The 20,906-nt window shown below is 36.8% G+C and overlaps 1 protein-coding gene across 6 annotated transcripts in view; it reads right to left on the reverse strand.

Annotated features, from left to right (window-relative positions):
- Positions 1-20,906, reverse strand: part of NIN (ninein) — a 199,541-nt gene that overhangs the window by 16,599 nt on the left and 162,036 nt on the right. For 5 of the 6 annotated variants that reach the window (XM_069091950.1, XM_069091948.1, XM_069091947.1 and 2 more), the window contains one exon: positions 18,896-18,997. In XM_069091950.1, coding sequence (XP_068948051.1) covers positions 18,896-18,997 — 102 coding nt within the window. Of the gene's footprint in view, positions 1-6,902; positions 7,527-18,895; positions 18,998-20,906 lie in introns of those variants that run through there. The other variant, XM_069091949.1, reaches the window with a different exon arrangement.

Genomic DNA, 20,906 nt, shown 5'->3' on the forward strand with positions numbered 1-20,906 from the left:
AGCTGCATCCAATCAGAGTTGCAGCAGTGAGCGCGTCATCCTGTTCTTCCCCAGTGATTTGCTTTTTGAATAAAGGTACATTTTTTTGTTCACATTTACCTGTTTATTAAAATTGCTGTCAATGTTCATTAAAAGAAGCCCTCCCCTGAAAATAAGCCCTCTGGTGTTTTTCTGTCCAAAAAAAATAATAAGACAGTGTCTTATTATCGGGGAAACACGGTACTATCTATTCAATTAAGAAAATTCCTTTCTCATACAAAGATTAAATATTTATGGAGATCATAAATTTGAGTGACACAGCCACCCTGAATTGGGATGGTTCTAAAATGTATTTAAGTTTGTAATTCTTTTGTTCAGGCAATCAGAATTTAGGTTTTGGCTCCTTGTATGTACAAGCTTGTTAATTTCCTCTTGCTTTAAGGGAATAAATAATATGAATCTGTCTATCACCTAGCCTGTTTGCCTCCTTTAACCAAACTTTCAGGTTAACACCTTCTGGAAGAAGCCTTTCCAGATTCCCTTTAATACCAGAGCCTTCCCTCTAAGATTATCTCCTATTTGTCCTGTATAAGCTTTTTTGCATGTTATCTTGCACATTAGATTGTTGAGGTCCTTAAGAACGAAAACAAACTGATTGGCTTTTTGGCTTTGCTTTGTATTCCAGAGCTTAGCACAGTTCTTGGCACTTAAATGCTTGTTGACTTTGACTTGATTTCTTTGTAGATAATATGACAGAATATTTTCCTTTAAAAGAGCTTCTTCAGAGGGGTGGCCAGGTAGCACAGCGAGTAAGAGCACCGGCTCCAGTGTTGGGACGACCTGGAGATCGAATCCCGGGCTCAGACACTTAGCACCCACCCAGAAACACCTGGCCGTGTAACCTTGAGCAAGTTACTTAACCCTAATTGTTTAGGGGCGACCAGGTGGCTCAGTGAGTAAGAGCACAGTCTCCAGTGTCGGGATGAACTGGATCAAATCCGGGCTCAGACACTCAGCACCACACCCAGAAATAACTGGCTGTGTAACCTTGAGCAAGTTACTTAACCCTGATTGCTTTAAAAAAAAAAAAAAAGCTTCTTCAGGAGACCAATTATTGCAAAACTATTTTTACTCCCTATTTCCATAAAAAATCCAAGTTCAAAATTTTATAATATAAGCAGAGGTATAATGTTTCCACCACCACCACTCTGCTACTATATTCTGAAAACAATATTTATTACTGGATATTTAAGTAAACAGGCTACACAGAATATCATCGACACATTCTAAAAGCATATGATCAACACATAGATGACACACATAGGTGACTCGGGTCTCACTTTTGAAAAAGGAAGCTATAGCAAAGTAGTTGAAAGTAACAAGTCCCACTCCCAAAATGTAAGAGGAATAACAATATTAATGGTCAATTTTCAGAACTACCATGTGGGGGATTACAGAAAGAGTTAAGAAACCGTACTTACATGTGGGAAAGACAATCTATTCAATGAATGAGAAAAGAATGCAAAAGAAGTCCCTTAAGCATTTCACAAATTAACCGGTTCTTACTGGGTCCTTAGGTTTTTCCAAATTTTGGACCAAAACAGATGAGATCAAGGATCTAGGGAACTATTGGAAAGTATGCTGTAAGAATATTTGAAAAGAGATAGCATTTATTAACATCCAGGAGAGGTGAGATAACACCTCCTGATAAGAGGAAGCAATCTGTGTATTTTTTAAAAGTGGCAAGATTTTTAATGTTCTAGAAATTAAATCTTTAACAGAGATGTGCATAACAGAAAATGGAGTAAGTATGCATGACAGTCACACCTTGAAGGAGCATTTGCCCTTCAATAGCCGTTCTAGAGTGAAATATACTTAAGACTTCCTGGAATCCATTTTTTAATAAGTAAATGCTAATGCACCATTAGAATCTCCAACAGTTGTGCTCTCCTTGTGGCTTTTTGAGTGACAGAACACAGCCATCCCTTAGTTTTCTTAGATGTGAAGATTTATTTTCTCTTAAATCCAATGATTAATGGTCATATGGCTTGTTAAGTCTTCTTCTTCCACCTACAAATCTCTCTTGACTCACCATTATTGAGTTTAGTTGCAACTATTCAACTGAGTCTGACAAGACTATAGTACAGACTGCAAAGGAAAACTTAGGCTGCTTTGCTAGGAGTGGCCATTCTAGGAAGAAATTCTGTGTTTTATAGGGTTCTTGGAATCTGATAATTTTTTAGTGATACTTTCAGGTCATTTGTATATTAAAGGGAATCTTGTGTTTTATCAATATAATGATAATAACAGCACAACAGCTAGCATTTATATAATACCTACTATGTTCCAGACACTGTGCTAAGCACTTTACAATATTATTTCATTTCATCTTCACAATAAATCTGTGAGGTAAGTACTATCATTGTTCTCATTTTGCAAAGGAGGAAACTTAGGCAAAAAAAAAGGGTAAGTGCCCAGGGTCACACAGCTAGTAAGTGTCTGCAGCTGGATTTGAACTCAGGTTTTCCTGACTCCAAACACCAACAGCCTCTTGAAGCATCTAGAGAACCTATTTAATACTCTAGAAATTTATATATTTAACATATCCCAGATGCTAAAAGTTCCAATACAACAATAAATGTATCTCTATGGACATGTCTTTCCTCACAGAACAAAGGTTATTTATATTTCTTCATTAGGAAGAAATTTTTTACTCCCTTTTTGAATTGGCATAACAAAAGAAAATTCTATGTTCACATAAAGTTAGGCAGCTAAGTGGCACAGTGAACAGTGCACTGGGCTTGAAGTTAGGGAGACTTGAGTTCATAAACAGTCTCAAACACTTACTAGCTGTTTAACCCTAGGTAAATCACACAATTTGTTTTGCCTCAGTTTACTCATCTGTAAAATAGGGATAATAATAGCACCTACATCATAGATTTGTTGTGAGAAACAAGTGAGATGATAATTCTAATGCACTTAGCACAGTGTTGGCACATAGTAATCACTATACATGTTAGTTATTAATTAAATAATGAACAGGAAAAAGCAAACAGAAAAATGAAACAGTTCATCAAGTCAATGCTACCTGAGACTACTAATATATAGTAATAGAACTTTTACTTGTACCATGTTGGTTTCAGAGGTTATATTTTCAAATTCATCCTGTAAGAGTTGATTTCTCCATTCTGTGTGTAATTGTTTTTGAAGCTATAGAAACTGCTCTCTGGGCACCATAAGACAACCATGATGCAGAAGGAACATCTCATTGTGTTGGTGTAAAAATGGATTAAGCATTGTAATGAACTGTGAGTCTAGTATCTGAACAAGTATAAAAATCATTTAAATACAAGAATGATGTTATTAACAAGTTAGGAGCTGACTATTGTAAGGGACCTCAGTTCATTAACTTAATAATGGCATTCATTTCAATTCAAAACAATTTAACTCAACAAATATTTAATTATGAGCTAATTTCTCTTTGGAACTCAATACAGTTATCACTGAAGGTAACAAATTCCATTCTTTCTCTAATATGGTTGACTTGGTGGTGCCTATTATTATGAAAACTTGGGTGATTTTCCAATGCCATGTTACTGGGATTTTTGATGTAGCAGAGTATTTGCTTAAATAAATCTTTGTTGATAATGACATGCAGTACCACTGTATATATAAACTACAGAGGTCAATCACATTCTTTATAGAAATGTAACAAAATTATTTAGCTCACTACAGAAGTCAATGATTAGTTTTATACTTGTCATTGCTCCTTCCAAATTATTATACCTTTCTCCATATGTTTAATGTTAGGTGCATTTGTGAGGGGTCGAAATTAAGTATTACTGTGGAGTTGGTTCATATTTTAATTTTCTCAATGAATAAAAACTCACAGTTAGACTTAGAATAAGGAGTTTGGAAGAACAAGATAGTTTGTATGTATTTGTATTAAATATTTCTTTTTGTATGTGTGCTGTTTTGGGGGGGAGGGCAGTTGGGTTTAAGTGACTTGCCCAAGGTCTCATGGTAAGAGTGTGTGTGCGTGTGCGCGTGTGTGTGTTAAGTATCTGAGGCCAGATTTGAATTTGGGTCCTCCTGGCTCCAGGGCCGGTGCTCTATTCACTGCACCACCTAGCCACCCCGTATTAAATGTTTCTTATAAAAGCCTGACATTCAAAATATATACAGAACTCATATGATCCTAAAAGATTAAGCACCTTCCCCCAATAATTAAATGGTGAAACAATAAGGTTTTTTAAAAAGGAAAACAAATTATTTATTAAAATAACAAGAAAATTACTAATAATCAGAGAAATATAAATTAAAACAGTTCGACTCTTGGGGCATCACCACACATCTGTCAAATGAACAAAGTTATTAACAGATGAAAATCTCATTGTTGGAAACACTATGAGAAGACAGGAAATAAATTTCCTCCCTCTGATTAAAATAACATTTCCTCAAATTTCAAAAAAGAAATGGAAAAAACACATTAAGATACTGAAATTGAAAAATACTTTAGCACCATTTTAAAAATCATTACATATGCCATTTAGTAGAATATGATATAAAAAAGGAAAAACATTTTTAGAAGATGTCTATATCGGAGGATATATGGGCATATGAATACATATGTGAATGTGTGTATATATGTATACAGGTATACATAAATAGAGGGCACAGGACCAATTTAATAGGGAGGGATGATACTTAAAAGGTGAACTTAAGAGGTGAGAGAGGAATATAATGAGAAGAGATAGGGAGAGACAGAATGGGGTAAATTATCTCATATAGAAGAGGCAAGGGATAACTGTTACAATAGAGGGGAAGAACAGGAAGGCAAAAAGGAATGGGTCAACCTTACTCTCATTGAATTTGGCTTAGGGAGGGAATGAAATACACACTAAATAGGGCATCTCACCCTCCAGGAGAGTAGGGGGGAAGGGGATGAGAGGGGGGATGATGGAAGGGAGGGCAGGCTGGGGGGGAGGGAAGTTGGAAGCACCCACTTTTGAAAAGGGACAGCATCAAGGTAGAGAATAGAATAAGTGGGAGGTGGGATAGGAGGGAGGGAAATATAATCAGTCTTTTACAATATATCTACTATGGTAATGTTTTGCATTAGCTACACATGTACAACCTATACTGAATTGCTTATCTTCCCAGTAAGGGTGGGAAGGGAATGAATCTGGAATTCAAAGTTTTAAAATAAAATGTTAAAAAAAAATATATATATACACATATATACTATTATTAAAACTATTTTACATGTAATTGGGAAATAAGTTATACAGGCACTGGGGCATAGAGATCTACCATGCCCTACTGGAAAAGTCGAAGGGGGTACGGGTATTGGAGGAGGGGACATCCTGTGGGACTGCTATTTTGGGGCGGCGGGCAGGGAGAAAATGGGGAGAAAATTTGTAACTCAAAATCTGGCAGAAATGAATGATGTAAATCAGAAGTTAATAAAGCCATTTGAAAAAAGAAAAAACAAATCCTAGAAGACAACCCCATACTGAACATTTCTGTTTCAATTAAAACAGATCCTTAAAAAAAGAAAGCATTTCCTACTTGACTTCCAGGCTAGACATATTATGTACATACATAACAAAAACCTTAATTCAAGTTAATCTTTTGGGTGTGAGTGTTAATAATACAATGACATTAATCTAGAATGTCCTCTTTCATGGAAGGTAGGGGGAAGTGGTGGAAAGGGTCTTTAGGATTTTCTTTCCTTGGTTTTCAAAAAAAGAACACTGAAGGGGCAATCAGGTGGTGCAAGCCATACAGCACTGACCCTGGAGTCAGGAGGACCTGAGTTCAAAAAAGAACCCAGAAAAGAAAATATTAAAGGGCTCTATTCTTCCTGATAACCATCCTAGATGAAGGTTTCAAAAAAATTATTACAATGTATCTTGAGGTGAAGAAACTACAAAACAGTTTTTTATTAAACCATTAAATTAATAGCATAATTAGACACACAGAAAAAACTGAAAGATGGAATATAAATTTCTAGGATATCTGGAGATAGACAAGGAAAAAAATCATATTGAAGTAAAAATGTTTGTTTAAGAGATCCAAGAAGTAGCATAAATATGTATAAAATATTATAATGGTAGCAATGAAGGAGAAAAGTATGTTTTAACTTCTACCACATGAAGCATGTCACTCCAAGTTTGGCCAAAACTCAGCAATCACCAAGGTTTGATGGAAGGCATACAGACACAATGATGTACGTTATAAAATCAGGGGGCATGATCCAGGCTAGTGAAAAAGTCAATGGTCACTGTAATATATATAACTTGAAAAATGATAACATGAAACTTTAGTGCCACTATCCATTTCCTGAAAGCAGTATCACAAATTCAGGGGGGGGAAATTCATAATACTTTAATTCCCTGCCTCATTTAAAGACTTTGGAGTAGATTGCCTTGTTATTGATATACTTTGTTTTGTTTATGCCTAATGCCTACACCTCAGAGAAAAATTCCTCTATGAATTTAAAATTTAAACCCTCCTTCTCCCACTCCAGCATAGTGAAATAAATAACAGCTCATCTTTAATATAGTATAAAAAAAGTAAAAGCTATTATTGACAAAGAACATAATGATATGTTTCTATCATGCTGTATGGTAGTACATTGAAAAAGAATGTTCTATCTTCACGCACTATTTCAAGCAGAGAAATGTACCCCTCTCCTCTTATTTCCAGCCATTGAGTTCTATACACAGGTTAGCCACAAACAAAAGAACAAAGACCAAAATATTACAGGAGTTACAAAAAGAGAAACCAAAGAACCAACTGATCTTTTCATATAAGATGTAATAGATATAGCCATATATTTACCAGTATATCAGTCAGAAATAAGTTGTGAGAAATAAAATTAAGCATTTTATTAAATATAAAGTTTGAGAACAAATATGTTAGGACAGTTCTGACTCCCTAATCATCGTACATGTGTAGTAATTAGCCTGAAAGAATTTGGCCAGTTTGTCCCTTGAACATAACTAGGTAGGTTTATTAATCGCTACCCTAAAGACAATCCAGATTAGTGTCTTAAACTCTTTGCATTTGACAAACAAGATCCTGATTTCCAAACTAAGAAGAGGTAAAACAGAGATTAAGAACCATGGACCAATATCAATAATGGACATTGGTGCCAAAATATTAAATAAATTATTTGCAAAGAGATTACAATAAAAGTTATTCTAAGTCCTTATGATTAAATTAGAGTTATACCGGGAATTCAAGGATGGTTCAACATTAGGAAAACAACTATTCTAATGAATTATACTAATAACAAAATTAAAAATCACACGAATATTTTAAGAGATGCAGAAGAAAGGTTATGCTAAAAAACATAGCATTCATTTATATAAAAAGTTCTGAAAAACATAGGGAGGAAAAAACTTTTCCTTAAGATAAAAAAATGCTTAACCAAAACAACTGTTTGTAATTAACACTAGAAGTTTTCCCAGTAAGACCAGTAAAGCAGGGTGCCAACAATCACCATTATTTGTTGATATAGTACTAGAAATGTAAAAAATCTGAAAAAGAAAAGAAATTAAGAAAATAAGCATTATCCAGCCATAGACTCTCCCCAGAATTAAAGACCTGTATTAAAAATTGCCTATTGCATATTTCAAACAGAACATCTAGTATGTATCTTTTATTTCTTTTTAGTTTTAAACATTCATTTCCACAAGATTTTGAGTTACAAATTTTCTCCCTGTCTTTCCCCTACACCCCACCACAAGATAGAAAGTATACTGAATACCCTATCCCCAATTTGTCTCATATCCTCCCCAGTCCCCCTCTAATATTCTAGTAGGGCAAGATGGATTTCTATACCCTAGAGCCTGCACATCTTATTTCCCAAATTGCATGTAAAAAATCATTTTTTGAAACATTTGTTTTTAAAACTTTGATTTCCAGATTCTTTCTCTTCTTCCGTCCTCACTCACCACTACTTGGAAGATAAGCAATTCAATATAGGTTGTACATGTGTAGTTACGCAAAATGTTTCCACAGAAGTTATATTGTGAAAGACTAACTATATTTCCCTCCAACCTATCCTGCTCCCCCCCACTTATTCTATTTTCTCCTTTGACCTTATCCCTTTTAAAAATGTGTGCTTCTGACTACCCTCTCCCCCAATCTGCCCTCTCTTCTATCATCCCTATAACCCCTCCCCCCTACTTTCCTGTAGGGTAAGATACCAAAATGAGTGTGTATGTTATTCCCTCCTTATGCCAAATTCAATGAGAGTGAGGTTGACCCATTCCCTTTCACCCTCCTGCTCTTCCCCTCCATTCTTAACAGTTTTTTCTTGCCTCTTTTATCTGAGATAATTTACCCAATTCTTCTCTCATTATATTCTTCTCTCACCTCTTAATTTTATTTAGATATCATCCCTTCCTAGTCAACTGATCCTGTGTCCTCTGTGTATACATGTACATACATATACACACTCACATATGCATTTATACACATATACACCCTCTTATATATACATATACATGCATGTATATCCCTTCAACTGTCCGCATACTGAGAAAAGTCTCAGTTACAATGATCATTTTTCCATGTAGGAATGTCAATAGTTCAACTTTAATACGTTCCTTATGATTTGTTTTTCTTCTTTACCTTCTCTTGCTTCTTGTATTTGAAAGTCAAATTTTCTGTTCAGGTGTTTTTTTCATCAAGAATGCTTGAAAGTCCTCTATTTCCCCGAATGACCATATTCCAGGATAAAAATACAAAGGCATCTGTTCAAATCTTAAAACCCTCAACAATCTGGCTGTAATCTATCTTTCTAGTCTGAATGAACCTTCCTCACCATTCCACATTCCATAATGAAAACACACTGGCTTTCTCTCTCTTCTTCACTCATTATACTCTGTCTCTCATCTCTGTGCCTCTGAAATAGTTACCTGTCATTTCCCTTCTTATTATGAAGCATTATACTCAATTTTGCTGGGTAGGGGATTCTTGGTTTTAATCCTAGTTGTCTGATCTCTGGAATATCATATTCTAAGACCTTCAGTCCCTTAGTGTAAAAGCTGCTAGGTCAGCAGAGGCCCAGACAAGGCCCAATCAATGTGACAGCAAAGTTTACCCACCAACCCCAAGGGCCATTGCCAGGCCTATCACTGCAGGGCTGGGACTGGATGGAGCTGAATAAGAGTCAAATGCAGAGCCCCTGAGAGTGGCAGCAGCTACTCCTGGGTCTACCATCCTACATCCTGGAAATTTAAAGAGCCCCTACCTGGACCTGCAGGGACCAGAAAAGCAGAGTGACCTCAGCTACTCCAATTCCCCCCTCTAACCCTGAAAACATAGTAATTATTGGCCCAAAGCAAAACTTTAAACATTGAAGTCTTGGGAACCCTAGAGGAAGGGTGTGGCTAACGCATTGCCTCAAAATGGGTAAAAAGCAGACTGCAAAAACAAAAACTCTGGAGTCCTAGTATTGTGAGAGGGAGGAACCAAATTCAGAGGGAGACAGTGTTGACTCCACACCCACAGCTGAAGCTTCAACAAGGAACTAGTCTCAAGCACAGAAAGCATTCTTAGATGAGCTCAAAAAGAACATTGAAAACCAAATTAGAAAGATAGAAGATAAAATGAATAATTCTTTTAAAACCAAAATTGCAAAATTACAAAAACATTACAATGAAGAAAACAGCTGCTTAAAAAGAAAAATGTGTGCTATAGAAAAGGAGCTTCAAAAACTATCTGAGGAAAGTAGTTTGCTAAAAATTAGAATCCACCAAATTGAAGCAAATAACTCTATGAGGAACCAAGAATTAGTCCAACAAAACATAAAGAATGAAAAATTAGAAAAAGAGGAAAATATCTCAATGGAAAAATAACTGACTTGGAAAACAGATCCAGGAGAAATAATCTGAGAATCATAAGCCTACCAGAAAACCATGATGAAAAAATGAGCCTGGACAACATCTTCCAAGACTTCATCCAGGAAAACTGAACTGAGATACTAGAACCAGAGGGTAAAGTAGAACTGAGAGAATCCACCAGACACCTCCTGAAAGAGATCCCAAATTGAAAAGTCCGCGAAATGTTGTGGCCAAACTCCAGAACTATCCAGTAAAGGATAAAATACTACAAGTGGCCAGAAGGAAAATATTCAAATATAGTGGAACCACAGGGAGGATAGCATAGGATCTGGCAGCTTCTATACTGAAAGATCAGAGGAACTGGAATATGATTTTTTGCAAGGCAAAAGAGCTCAGGTTACAAGCAAGGATCACCTATCCAACAAAACTGAACATATTCTTCCAGGCAAGGAGATAGTCACTCAACGATAATAGATTTCCAGACCTTCCTGATGAAAAAGCCAGAGTTCAATGGAAAATTCAATCTCCAACTACAAGACACAAGAGAGATATAGAAAGGTAAATAAGGAAAACACACACACAAACACAAACACACACACACACACATGCCCTGTTATTAAATGAGAGCAAATTGTAGACAAATAGAGGGTGTGGGTATAAATTACACAAAATGACGATTAAAAAAAAACTTATTAAGGGCTACAAAGGAACTGCAATGAAAGAAGAGGAATTAATGAAGGAGAAAAGGGTCAATTATGCCACACAAAGAGGCATAAAAACAATTACTAGAGGGAAAGAAGGGAGGGAGATGAGCATTTCCCTCATTGGTTCTGGTGTAAGGAGGGAATAACACAACCAGCTAAGTACAGAACTCTATCGAGAAGAGACACAAAACAAAACATAAGAGAGGGAAAGAGGGAAGAGAGAGAAGCATTGCATGAGATTTATTCTTCTCAATCTTGGTTCGAGGAAGAAATAGCATACTACATTAAGTATAAAAATCTATCATATCCTACAGGCAATAGGAGGGGGGAAAGGCTACAAGGTGGGGGGGGGCTGGTTCGAAGGAAGGGAAGAAGTAAGGGGGAAGGGGAAGAAAAGGGAGGGGGGCTGAGAAGGGAATACTGAGGGAGGCGGTAGTCAAAAGGAAAACTCTCAAGGAGGGGAAGGGAGAAGGGGAGAAAAATAAAAGAAGCTGCTAGGCCTTGTGTTATCCTGATTGTATTTCCACAATACTCAAATTATTTCTTCCTGACAGCTTGTAATATTTTCTCTTTGACCTGAGAACTCTGGAATCTGGCTATGATATTCCTAAGAGTTTTCTTTTTGGGATCTTTTTCAAGAGGTGATCAGTGAATTCTTTCAATTTCTACTTTGCCCTCTGCTTCTAGAATATCAAGGCAATTTTCCTTGAGAATTTCTTGAAGGATGATTTCTAGGCTCTTTTTCTGATCATGGCTTTCAGGCAGTCCAATAATTTTTAACTTATCTCTCCTGGATATATTTTCCAGATCAGTGGTTTTTCCAATGAGGTATTTCATATTGCCTTCTATTTTTTCATTTACTTGGATCTGTTTGGGTTTTTTTGGCTTTTTTTTTTTGGAGAGTATTTGGGGTTAACTAACTTGCCCAAGGGTACACAGCTAGTTTTTTGTGTGGGTGTTAAGTGTCTGAGGCTGGAACCAAACTTGGGTCCTCCTAACTCCGGGGCCAGCGCTTTACTCACTGCGCCACCTAGCCGCCCCCTAGATCTGTTTAATAGGGTCTTGATTTCTCATAAAGTCATTAGCTACCATTTGTTCCAATCTAATTTTGAAGGAATTATTCTCTTCCATGAGTTTTTGAAATTCCTTTTCCATCTGGCAAATTTGTCTTTTTAAGGCATTCTTCTCCTCAGTGGCTTTCTGTGCCTCTTTTGCCATTTGAGTTAGTCTATTTTTTAAGGTGTTGTTTTCTTCAGTCTCCTTTAACAAGCTGTTGACTCACTTTTCTTGATTTTCTTGCATCCTTCTCACTTCTCTTCCCAATTTTTTCTCCACTTCTCTTACCTGATTTTCAAAATCTTTCTTTAGCTCCTCCGTGGCCTGTAACCAGTTCATATTTTTCTTGGAAGCTTTTGATGCAAGAGTTTTGACTTCATTGACATCTTCTGCTTCCATGTTTTGATCCCTTTTGTCCCCCAAAAAGGATTCTATGGTATGATTGTTCTTCCTCTGCTTGATCATCTTGCCAGCCAATTACTTGACTTTTGAGCTCTTTGCCACAGTAGAGCTCTGGTTCCAGAGTGGAGAATGCTATGTCCCAAATCACTGGGGTTTTTACAAATGTTGTCAGAGCTATGAGGAGGGCGCCCTCTCTACAAACAACCCAAACTTTGCCACACAACCTAGGACCACCTCCCAAGACCACAGTTTAGATCCAAGCAGGTCAAAGCCAGAGTGATTACCCTTTGAATGGTCGCTTGGACCCCTACAATCTACAGGCCAGGAGCTCGAGAGGAAGCCACAGGGCAGCAGCTGCAGCTGCTTCTCTTCCCCCAACTCTCGCCTTGGAGGCAGGTGCCAGACCACACTCTTCCATCAGTTCAGACAGAGTTCCCCATGTACCTTTGGCATTTATGGGTCGAGAAGTATGGAAACTGCATAGCTGCCAGTGATTCACTTTCCTGAGGTCTTCTCTGGGAAGTCTGGGCTGCTGGTTGGGGTGGCCCCGGGTCCTGACCCACGTGGCACATACAGGACTGTGCTCGGCTCCCAGCTCAGTGTGATAGACCCTTCCTGTCAGCCTGCCAGGCTGCCTTCAGCAGGAGATTTGTTTCTCTGTCACTTTGTGGGTTTCATAGCTCTAAAATTTGTTTAGAGTCATATTTTACAAGTATTGGAGGTGGTTGGAGAGGGAGCTCATGCCTCTCGTCCTGCATCTTGGCTCCGCCCCCTAGGATATATATCTCAATCAACATATCTCAAAATAAACTCATTATCTTTTCCTATAAATTTCTCTATCTTTTAAAATTCCTTGTTTTTGGTAAAGGAACTACCACACTTCCAGTGTCTCAGATTCATAATTTTGGCATTATCCTTGGTTCTTTAGTCATCGACATTTCTAGTCAACTGCCAAATATTTGCCATTCCTACATTCACCACATCTCCTACATATGAATCTTTTCTCCATTCACATATTTATCATATTATTTTACTTCTAATCACCTCTTACCTAGACTATTGCAACTTTATCCTACTTGGTGTCTCTAACTCAAGTCTCTCATCTCTTCAATTAATCATATGACTCCACTTCTTGACCAATGCCAGTAGCTTCCTATTGCTTCTGGGATAAAAATACAAATGCATCTGTTCAAATCTTAAAATCCTAAACAATCTGGCTGCAATCTATCTTTCTAACCTGACTGGACCTTAGTTACCATTCCACATTCCATGATGCAAACTCTTTGTTCTTCATTCATTATACTCCATCTCTCATCTGTGTGCCTCTGAAATAGCTATCTGTCACTCCCTTCTTATATTTACCTTATAAAGTAATGTTCTTCCTTTAAGATGCAGCTTAGGCATTTTCTTCTAGATGAAGTCTTTCCTGACGATAGTACTCGACTTAAAGCTTATTTTATATCTTTAAAATAAATTTTATTTTACTTTCCCATGTATTCTCAAGAAAAAAAACAAATTTTTGTAATAACCATGTCCAAGAAAATGTCTCAATCTATACTGTGAGTCAATCACCTCTCTAACAATAGGTAGACAGTGGGGCAGCTAGGTGGCACAGTGAATAGAGCACCAGGCCTGGAGTCAGGAGGACCTGATTTCAAATCACGTCTCAGATACTTGACACACTTACTAGCTGTGTGACCTTGGTCAAGTCACTTAACCCCAATTGCCTTGTCTTCCCCCTTCCAAAAAAACCCACAGCAACAACAAAAAAAATTAGGTAGAAAGCATTTTTTATCATGAGATTTGCCTGAGCTCTCCCCCAAACTGCTCCAAATAGCTGTAAAAAATGACTCTAAATAAGTTCTAGAGCTATAGAGGACACAAGTTGACAGAGTGAAATAAATCTCTAGCACAAGAGAGCCTGGACAGTCAACAGGAAGGGTATATAGGACTGGGCTGGGAGGGGAGAGCAATTCAGAATGCTGCTCCAGCACAGATAGGATCAAAGGAGGCCTCAGGGCACTGAACCATTGGCAGCTGTAGTGGTTTCCAGGCTTTGCAACCCACAAATGCCAGAGACCGCATAGGTCAGTGGGAAAACTTTGGGACCCTGGTGAAAGAGGAGTGTGGCTCAGCTGGGGTCAGGCACCTTCCCTGGGGCAGCGGAGGTGGGTGGTGACAGAAACAGCAGCAGTGGTTGTAGCAGCAGTAGCGGCAGCAGCAGTAGCCTCTGCTATTTCCAGAGCTCTGGGCCCACAGATGATGAAGGATTGAGTGGCTGATACAAAACACCTGAAGTCAGGAACAATACACCCACCTCAACCCCAACCCCCACTAGAAGCAGAACACTACCTTGAAAAAAGAAAGTCAAGGATTTCACTGGGAAGATGAGCAAAGAGCATAAAAAAAGTTAGACTATAGAATTTTACTTTGGTGACAAAGAAGATAAAAACAAAGAACTAGAAGAAGACAACGAAGTCAAAGCTCCTGCATCAAAAGCCTCCAAGAATAATATGAATAGGTTGCAGGACATGGAAGAGCTCAAAAAGGATTTAAAAAATGAAGAGAAGTAGAGGAAAAATTGGGAAGAGAAATGAGAATGATGCAAGAAAATCATGAAAAATCAGTGAACAGCTTGCTAAAGGAGACCCAAAAAAATACTGAAGAAAATAACACCTCAAAAAAATAGACTAACTCAAATGGTAAAAGAGGCCCAAAAAGTCAATGAGAAGAATGACTTAAAAAGCCAAATTGAACAAATGGAAAAGGAGGACCAAAAGCTCACTGAAGAAATAAATCCTTAAAAATTATAATGGAGCAAATGGAAAATAATGACTTAATGAAAAGTCAAGAAATTACAAAACATAGGGGTGGCCAGGTGGTGCAGTGAGTAAGAGTGTCAGAGTCAGGAGACCTGGAATAGGTTCCAGCCTCATATACTACACACCCACACCCACACCCACACACACACACACACACACACACACACACACACACAACTGGCCATGTAACCTTGAGCAAGTTACTTAACCCCAATTGCTTAAAAAAAATTATATAACAGAACCAAAAGAATGAAAAAAAAATTGAAGATAATGTGAAATATCTCACTAGAAAAAAGCACTGACCTGGAAAATAGATCTAGGAGACAGAATTTTAAAATTATTGGACTACTTGAAAGTGATGATAAAAAAAGAGCCTAGACACCATTTTCAAGAAATTATTAAGGAAAACTGTCCTGATATTTTAGAACTAGAAGACAAAACAGAAATTGAAAGAATTCACCAATCACCTCTTAAAAGAGATCCCAAAAGGAAAACTCCTAGGAATATTGTAACCAAATTCCAGAGTTCCCAGGTCAAGGAGAATATATTGCAATCAGAAAGAAAGAATTTCAGTATTGTGTAAATACAATCAGGATAACACAAGATCTACCAGCTTCTACATTAAGGGAATCATAGGGATTGGAATATGATATTCCAGATGTCAGAGGAGCCAAGATTAAAACCAAGAATCACCTACCCAGCAAAACTGAGTATAAAACATCAGAGGAAAAAAATGGATATTCAATGAAATAGGGGACTTCCAAACATTCTTGCTGAAAAGACCAAAGCTAAATAGAAAATATGACTTTCAAACACAAGAATTAAGAGAAACATGAAAAGGTAAACAGGAGAGAGAAATCACAAGGGCTTACTAAAGTTGAACTGTTTATATTCCTAAATGGAAAGATGATATTTTGTTACTCATGAGACCTTTCTCGGTATTAGGGTGGAGAAAAGATAGATAGATGGTGGATGAATGGATGGATGGAGATAGATAGACAGACAGACACACAGATGCACAGGGTGAGTTGAATATGAAGGAATGATATCTAAAAAATAAAATTAAGTTGTGAGAGAAGAATATATTGGGAGGAGAAAGGGAAAGATAGAATGGGGTAAATAATCTCACATAAAAGAGGCAATAAAAAGGTTTCACAATGGAGGGGAAGAAGGGAGAGATGAGAGGGAATGAGTGAACCTTACTCTCATTGTATTTGGCTTAAGGAGAGAATAACATATATATTCAATTGGGTTACCTTACCCTACAGGAAAGCAAGAAGAAAGGAATAGGAGGAGGTGGCAAGTTTGTCACACCTTCGGGGAGAATAAGAAATTGGCCAAGACCCAGATCATTCCCCACCTCCTCCCCTCCCCCTCACCACTCAATAAACTCCAGTGGTTTCTTGCTGCCTACAGAATGAAATATAAAATGCTGTTTGACATTCAAAGCCCTTCATAAACTAGTTTCCTCCTGACACCTTACTTGCTGACACGTACTCTTCAATTCAATGAAACAGGATTTCTTTATTATTTCTGACTTTTAAAGTCTATTTACAATATCTCTGCCCAACTACATGGTCATTTTTTTTTTTTTTTAGCAATCGGGGTTAAGTAACTTGCTCAAGGTTACACGGCCAGTTATTCCTGGGGGTGTTGCTAAGTATCTGAACCCGGATTTGATCCCCAGGTCATCCCGACACTGGAGCCAGTGCTCTTACTTGCTGTGCTACCTGGCCACCCCGTACACTGTCAATTTTTGTAAAAAAGTCCTTTATGTTTCTGAGAAGTACATACACGTGTATACTTTAGCAGCCCCAATTAGGATATGCCATAAGTTTTTTAGCTCTGGTTACTCAAGCAATTTGTTCAATTCTATATTTTCTCTTGCGTTAATCTTTGTTAGATTTTTTCCAAAACTGATAGAGACATTATTTAATTTCTCCTGCTATTATTGGATTACTATATTTAACTTTTCCTTTATGAATTTAGATACTAAGACATTTGGAGCACTAAAATTCAATATTGACATACATTTGTCATTGATTCTTCTCAGCATAATCTAATGTCCATGTTGATCTCTATCTCTAAAATTTTTGTTTTGCTTTGTCAGATAACATAATTGCTATTCCTGTTTTTCTGGATTGATGTGATGCATAGTAAACTTTGTTCTAGTCTTTCATTTTTAGTCGGTACACATCTTTGCTTTTTAAATGTTTCTTGAAAGCAATAAATTGTGAGGTTTTATTTTGTTTTGTTTTGGCTTTTTGGAGGGCAATTGGGGCTGTGACTTGCCCAAAGTCACACAGCTAGTAAGTGTGTTAAGTGTCTGAGGCCAGATTTGAACTCAGGTCCCCCTGACTCCAGGGCTGATGCTCTATTAACTGTGCCACCCAGCTGCCCCGGGGTTTTGTTTTCTTATCCAATATTTCCCTTCCTCTTATAATTTTTAAAACAATCTATTTACATTGGGAAAGTTAAGTTTATATTTTTCTCCACTTGTCTCTGATATATAATTTTTCTGAATGTGGAATTTTTTCCTCTTCCTGTCTTTTTATTTTAGCTTAATCTACTTAAAGTAACGCTATTCCCTCAGGTTCTCTTCCCCTCACTCTCAAACCCTCCCTTCTCATTTGTCACAATTTCCCATAGTTTTGAATTTAACTTATTAATTTTTTTTCCTTTTTTTTTAGATCTAAATTCTTCTCCTCTTTTTCCTCTCAGTTAAGTAAGGTAAAAACTTCTTTCATCTCCCTTTCAATTTCTGTTAGGTTTTTTTCATTTTCTGCATGTTTTTCCAAAAACAATTTCTTTCCTTATCTCATTCTCTTCATTAATTCTCTTCTTCTTAAGACTCTTCTAGACCTTTATGTTTTTATTTATTATCTTTATGTTTTTACATTCATTTTTTAATCTCTATATTCCTCATGGAATTAAGCTGCTAAACAATTTTTATTTTATTGCCTCATCTTGTTCTCTCCCCAAGAATTCTGTGGCACTTTACTCAATGAATCAATTTCTGCAGGAGATCAAGAGGACCTAAGTATCATGGTATAGTAAATATTTTTCTGTGTCCCTGATTATGTGGTAAATTATTATTCCATGCTCTCTCCATAAAAAATTTTCCCCCATTTGCCATTAAATCTTTTTCTCTAGGTCCATGTCTATCAACCTTTTTTAATGCCTACTGCCCACCTCACCTTCCTCCATGCTGTGACTCCCTTTCTAGAAAAAGGATGCTGTCCATGGGGGCAGAACAATATTCTCTTGAAGTTATGGTCTCTTTAAATCTCAATTTCTTGCTGATTGCACCAATTTTAAGCTTCCCATCTCTCATTATAAAATATATCTTTGCCTTCGTGGAAATATTCCTCAATCGGACCCTCCTCCCACCACTAAACTCTAATTTCCTTCCTTTTCCATGCCTCCCTTTTGCTTCCTTACCCATTCTCTCAGAGGTCTTCTTTCTGAGAGTCTACAAGAATTCTTTTCCCTGCATTGTTTACTATTGACTTGACACATCACAAATTCCCCCTTATCTTCTTCCCCCTCCCCTTTTAGGTATTCTTCCATTCTGTATCTTACTTCTACAGCATACATTAATTTACTCATAGGTAGGATGTCATGAGGTTTATTTAGTTCCTCCAAGATTACTTCTTTTAAAATTTTGCTTTCATCCGTATCTCTTTGTGTACATTTAGTAAGAAATCTCTTAACAAACCCTCTTATTATTTTGTTGATACTATTTTTAACTTGTTGGTTTTTTGTTTCTAGTTTTTTCCCCATGCAGTAGTACATTTTGGTACTTGTGCTTGCCTTGTTCGGGGTAGTTTTCTAATTTTCTTTTGTTTCTGCAATATGGGTACTTTAAAGCAAATAATCTGATCATGTGTAGGAGTTATTTTGGTGTATGCAGGAATACAAAATTCTCTTCTATAAGTAGAATGTTTTGAAAAATCCAGCTAGATAAACATACACAAATTTGTATTAAGTAATGATAATTAACACTGTGGCTAACAAATGGGACATGAGATAGAACAGTCTTCATGGCCAAGCCAGTTAGTGAAAAACTTACCTCCATCATCTCCTCGTCTACTTTTCCTTGTTCATTTTTCAGGCTTTGGTTTTCCAAATGAATTGTTTCCAATTCTTCTTCAAGTTTATCCATTTGACTAACCTATTATAGAGTAGAAATGTTCTTTCAAAACAGTCAATGAAATAACTACAAAATACATAAAATACATGGGAGTTAACCTACTAAGACACACATGACTTAAATAAATATAACTACCAAGCAACATTTAGAGAAAGAGTCATGGGATCACAGATCAAAAACTGGAAGGAACTTTAGAGGTCATTGAGTCAAACCCTTTCATTTCACACGTAAGAAATCTGAGGCTCAAAGAGTTTAAATGTCTTGCCCAAAGTCATCCTGCTAGTAAAGAGGAATTGTTCTTTGTGCATGCCATTATATAAACATGACATAATTTAAATTAAGGTTCATATTTAGTGCTATACAAGAAAATTATCAAAGAGCTAATTTTTACGATACAAAAGCCCTCTGATTTTGTCAGCATAAGGAATTCCTAGTGTCCAGGAACTCCCTCCACCAATGAAGATCACAACCCATATATTATTTAATTATTAGGAGTTGCTTAATATTAAATGAAATATCCACAAATAGTAACTGTTAGAGACATGAGTTGAACCCACGTCTACTTTACCCCATTCTGCCTCAGGAACTAAACAATAATAATAAAACTCCTACACAGAAAAAGAAAGTTGAGAATTTTGAGGAAGAAATTTTTAAAAAACAAATAATAAAGAAAAAACCCAGGAGAAATGAAAGAGGTTTAGAATTATTCAGTCTAAAATTACATTATGAAGAGATATTTTTTGGAGGGCAATTGGGGTTAAGTGACTTGCCCAAGGTCACACAGCTAGTTTTTGTGTTAAGTGTCTGAGGCCAGATTTTAACTCAGGTCCTCCTGATTCCAGGGCCGTTGCTCTATTCACTGCACTGCCTAGCCGCCCCTACAAAGAGATATTTATCAAAGTTATCTAACACTCATAATAAAAGACTTGAGAAAATAGTTTGGTGGAAGAAATGAAATATGTAGGACTCAAAAGCATATAAATACAATCAGTCTTGTGGTTAATAAACCCCAAACAAAAACTACTGAAGCAGAGATTAACGTCTTAATCAGATTATCACCATCGATTTCAAATGGATAAATGTTCTGCATATATGAGTTAATTGCATAAAGACATTAGAGGAGGAATGATGGCCATATATTTTGAGAAATATAGGGGAATATAAATGACAAAAGATTTTGATTCATTAAATTAGAAAGGTTTGCACAAAGATAATTCAGTCAAAATAAAAAGGAAAGATAAAACGCTTGTATCAAACATCTTTGATGAAAGTCTGACATTTGGGGGCGGCCAGGTAGCATAGCGAGTAAGAGCACCAGCCCCAGTGTCGGGATGACCTAGGGATCAAATCTGGGCTGAGACACTTAGCACCCGCCTAGAAACACCTGGCCATGTAACCTGGAGCAAGTTACTTAACCCCAATTGCTTAGGGGTGGCCAGGTGGCTCAGTGAGTAAGAGCACCGGCCCCAGTGTTGGGATGATCTGGGGATCGAATCCGGGCTCAGATTCTTAGCACCACACTCCGAAATAACTAGCCGTTTAACCTTAAGCAAGTTATTTAACCCTAATTGCTTAAAAAAAAAAGTCTGACATTTAAAATACATAGGGAAAGGGTAGTTTTTGTAATGGATTGCACATGTATAACCTATATAAGACTGCTTACCGTCTCAAGGAGTGGGGAGTGGAGAAAAAAGGGGTAGAATTTGGAACTCAAAACTTTCTTTAAAAAAATGTTTAAAATTGTATTAACATGTAATGAGGGGAAAATAAAATATTATTTTTGAAAATTTATAACTGACATTTATGTAGTGCTTTATAGTTTAAATATGAAGAATCAGATTTTTACAAAAACTTCCAGAAATCAATATTTTTTCTCAAAATTCTTACCATAAACAGCTTTTTAAGAAGATTGCTTTCCTTCCTCTAGTAT

The sequence above is a fragment of the Petaurus breviceps genome, unplaced genomic scaffold (assembly GCF_028583685.1).
Source record: "Petaurus breviceps papuanus isolate PSGF00001 unplaced genomic scaffold, PetGlider_PUasm1.0 189, whole genome shotgun sequence".
In the NCBI taxonomy this organism is placed as follows: Eukaryota; Metazoa; Chordata; class Mammalia; order Diprotodontia; family Petauridae; genus Petaurus; species Petaurus breviceps.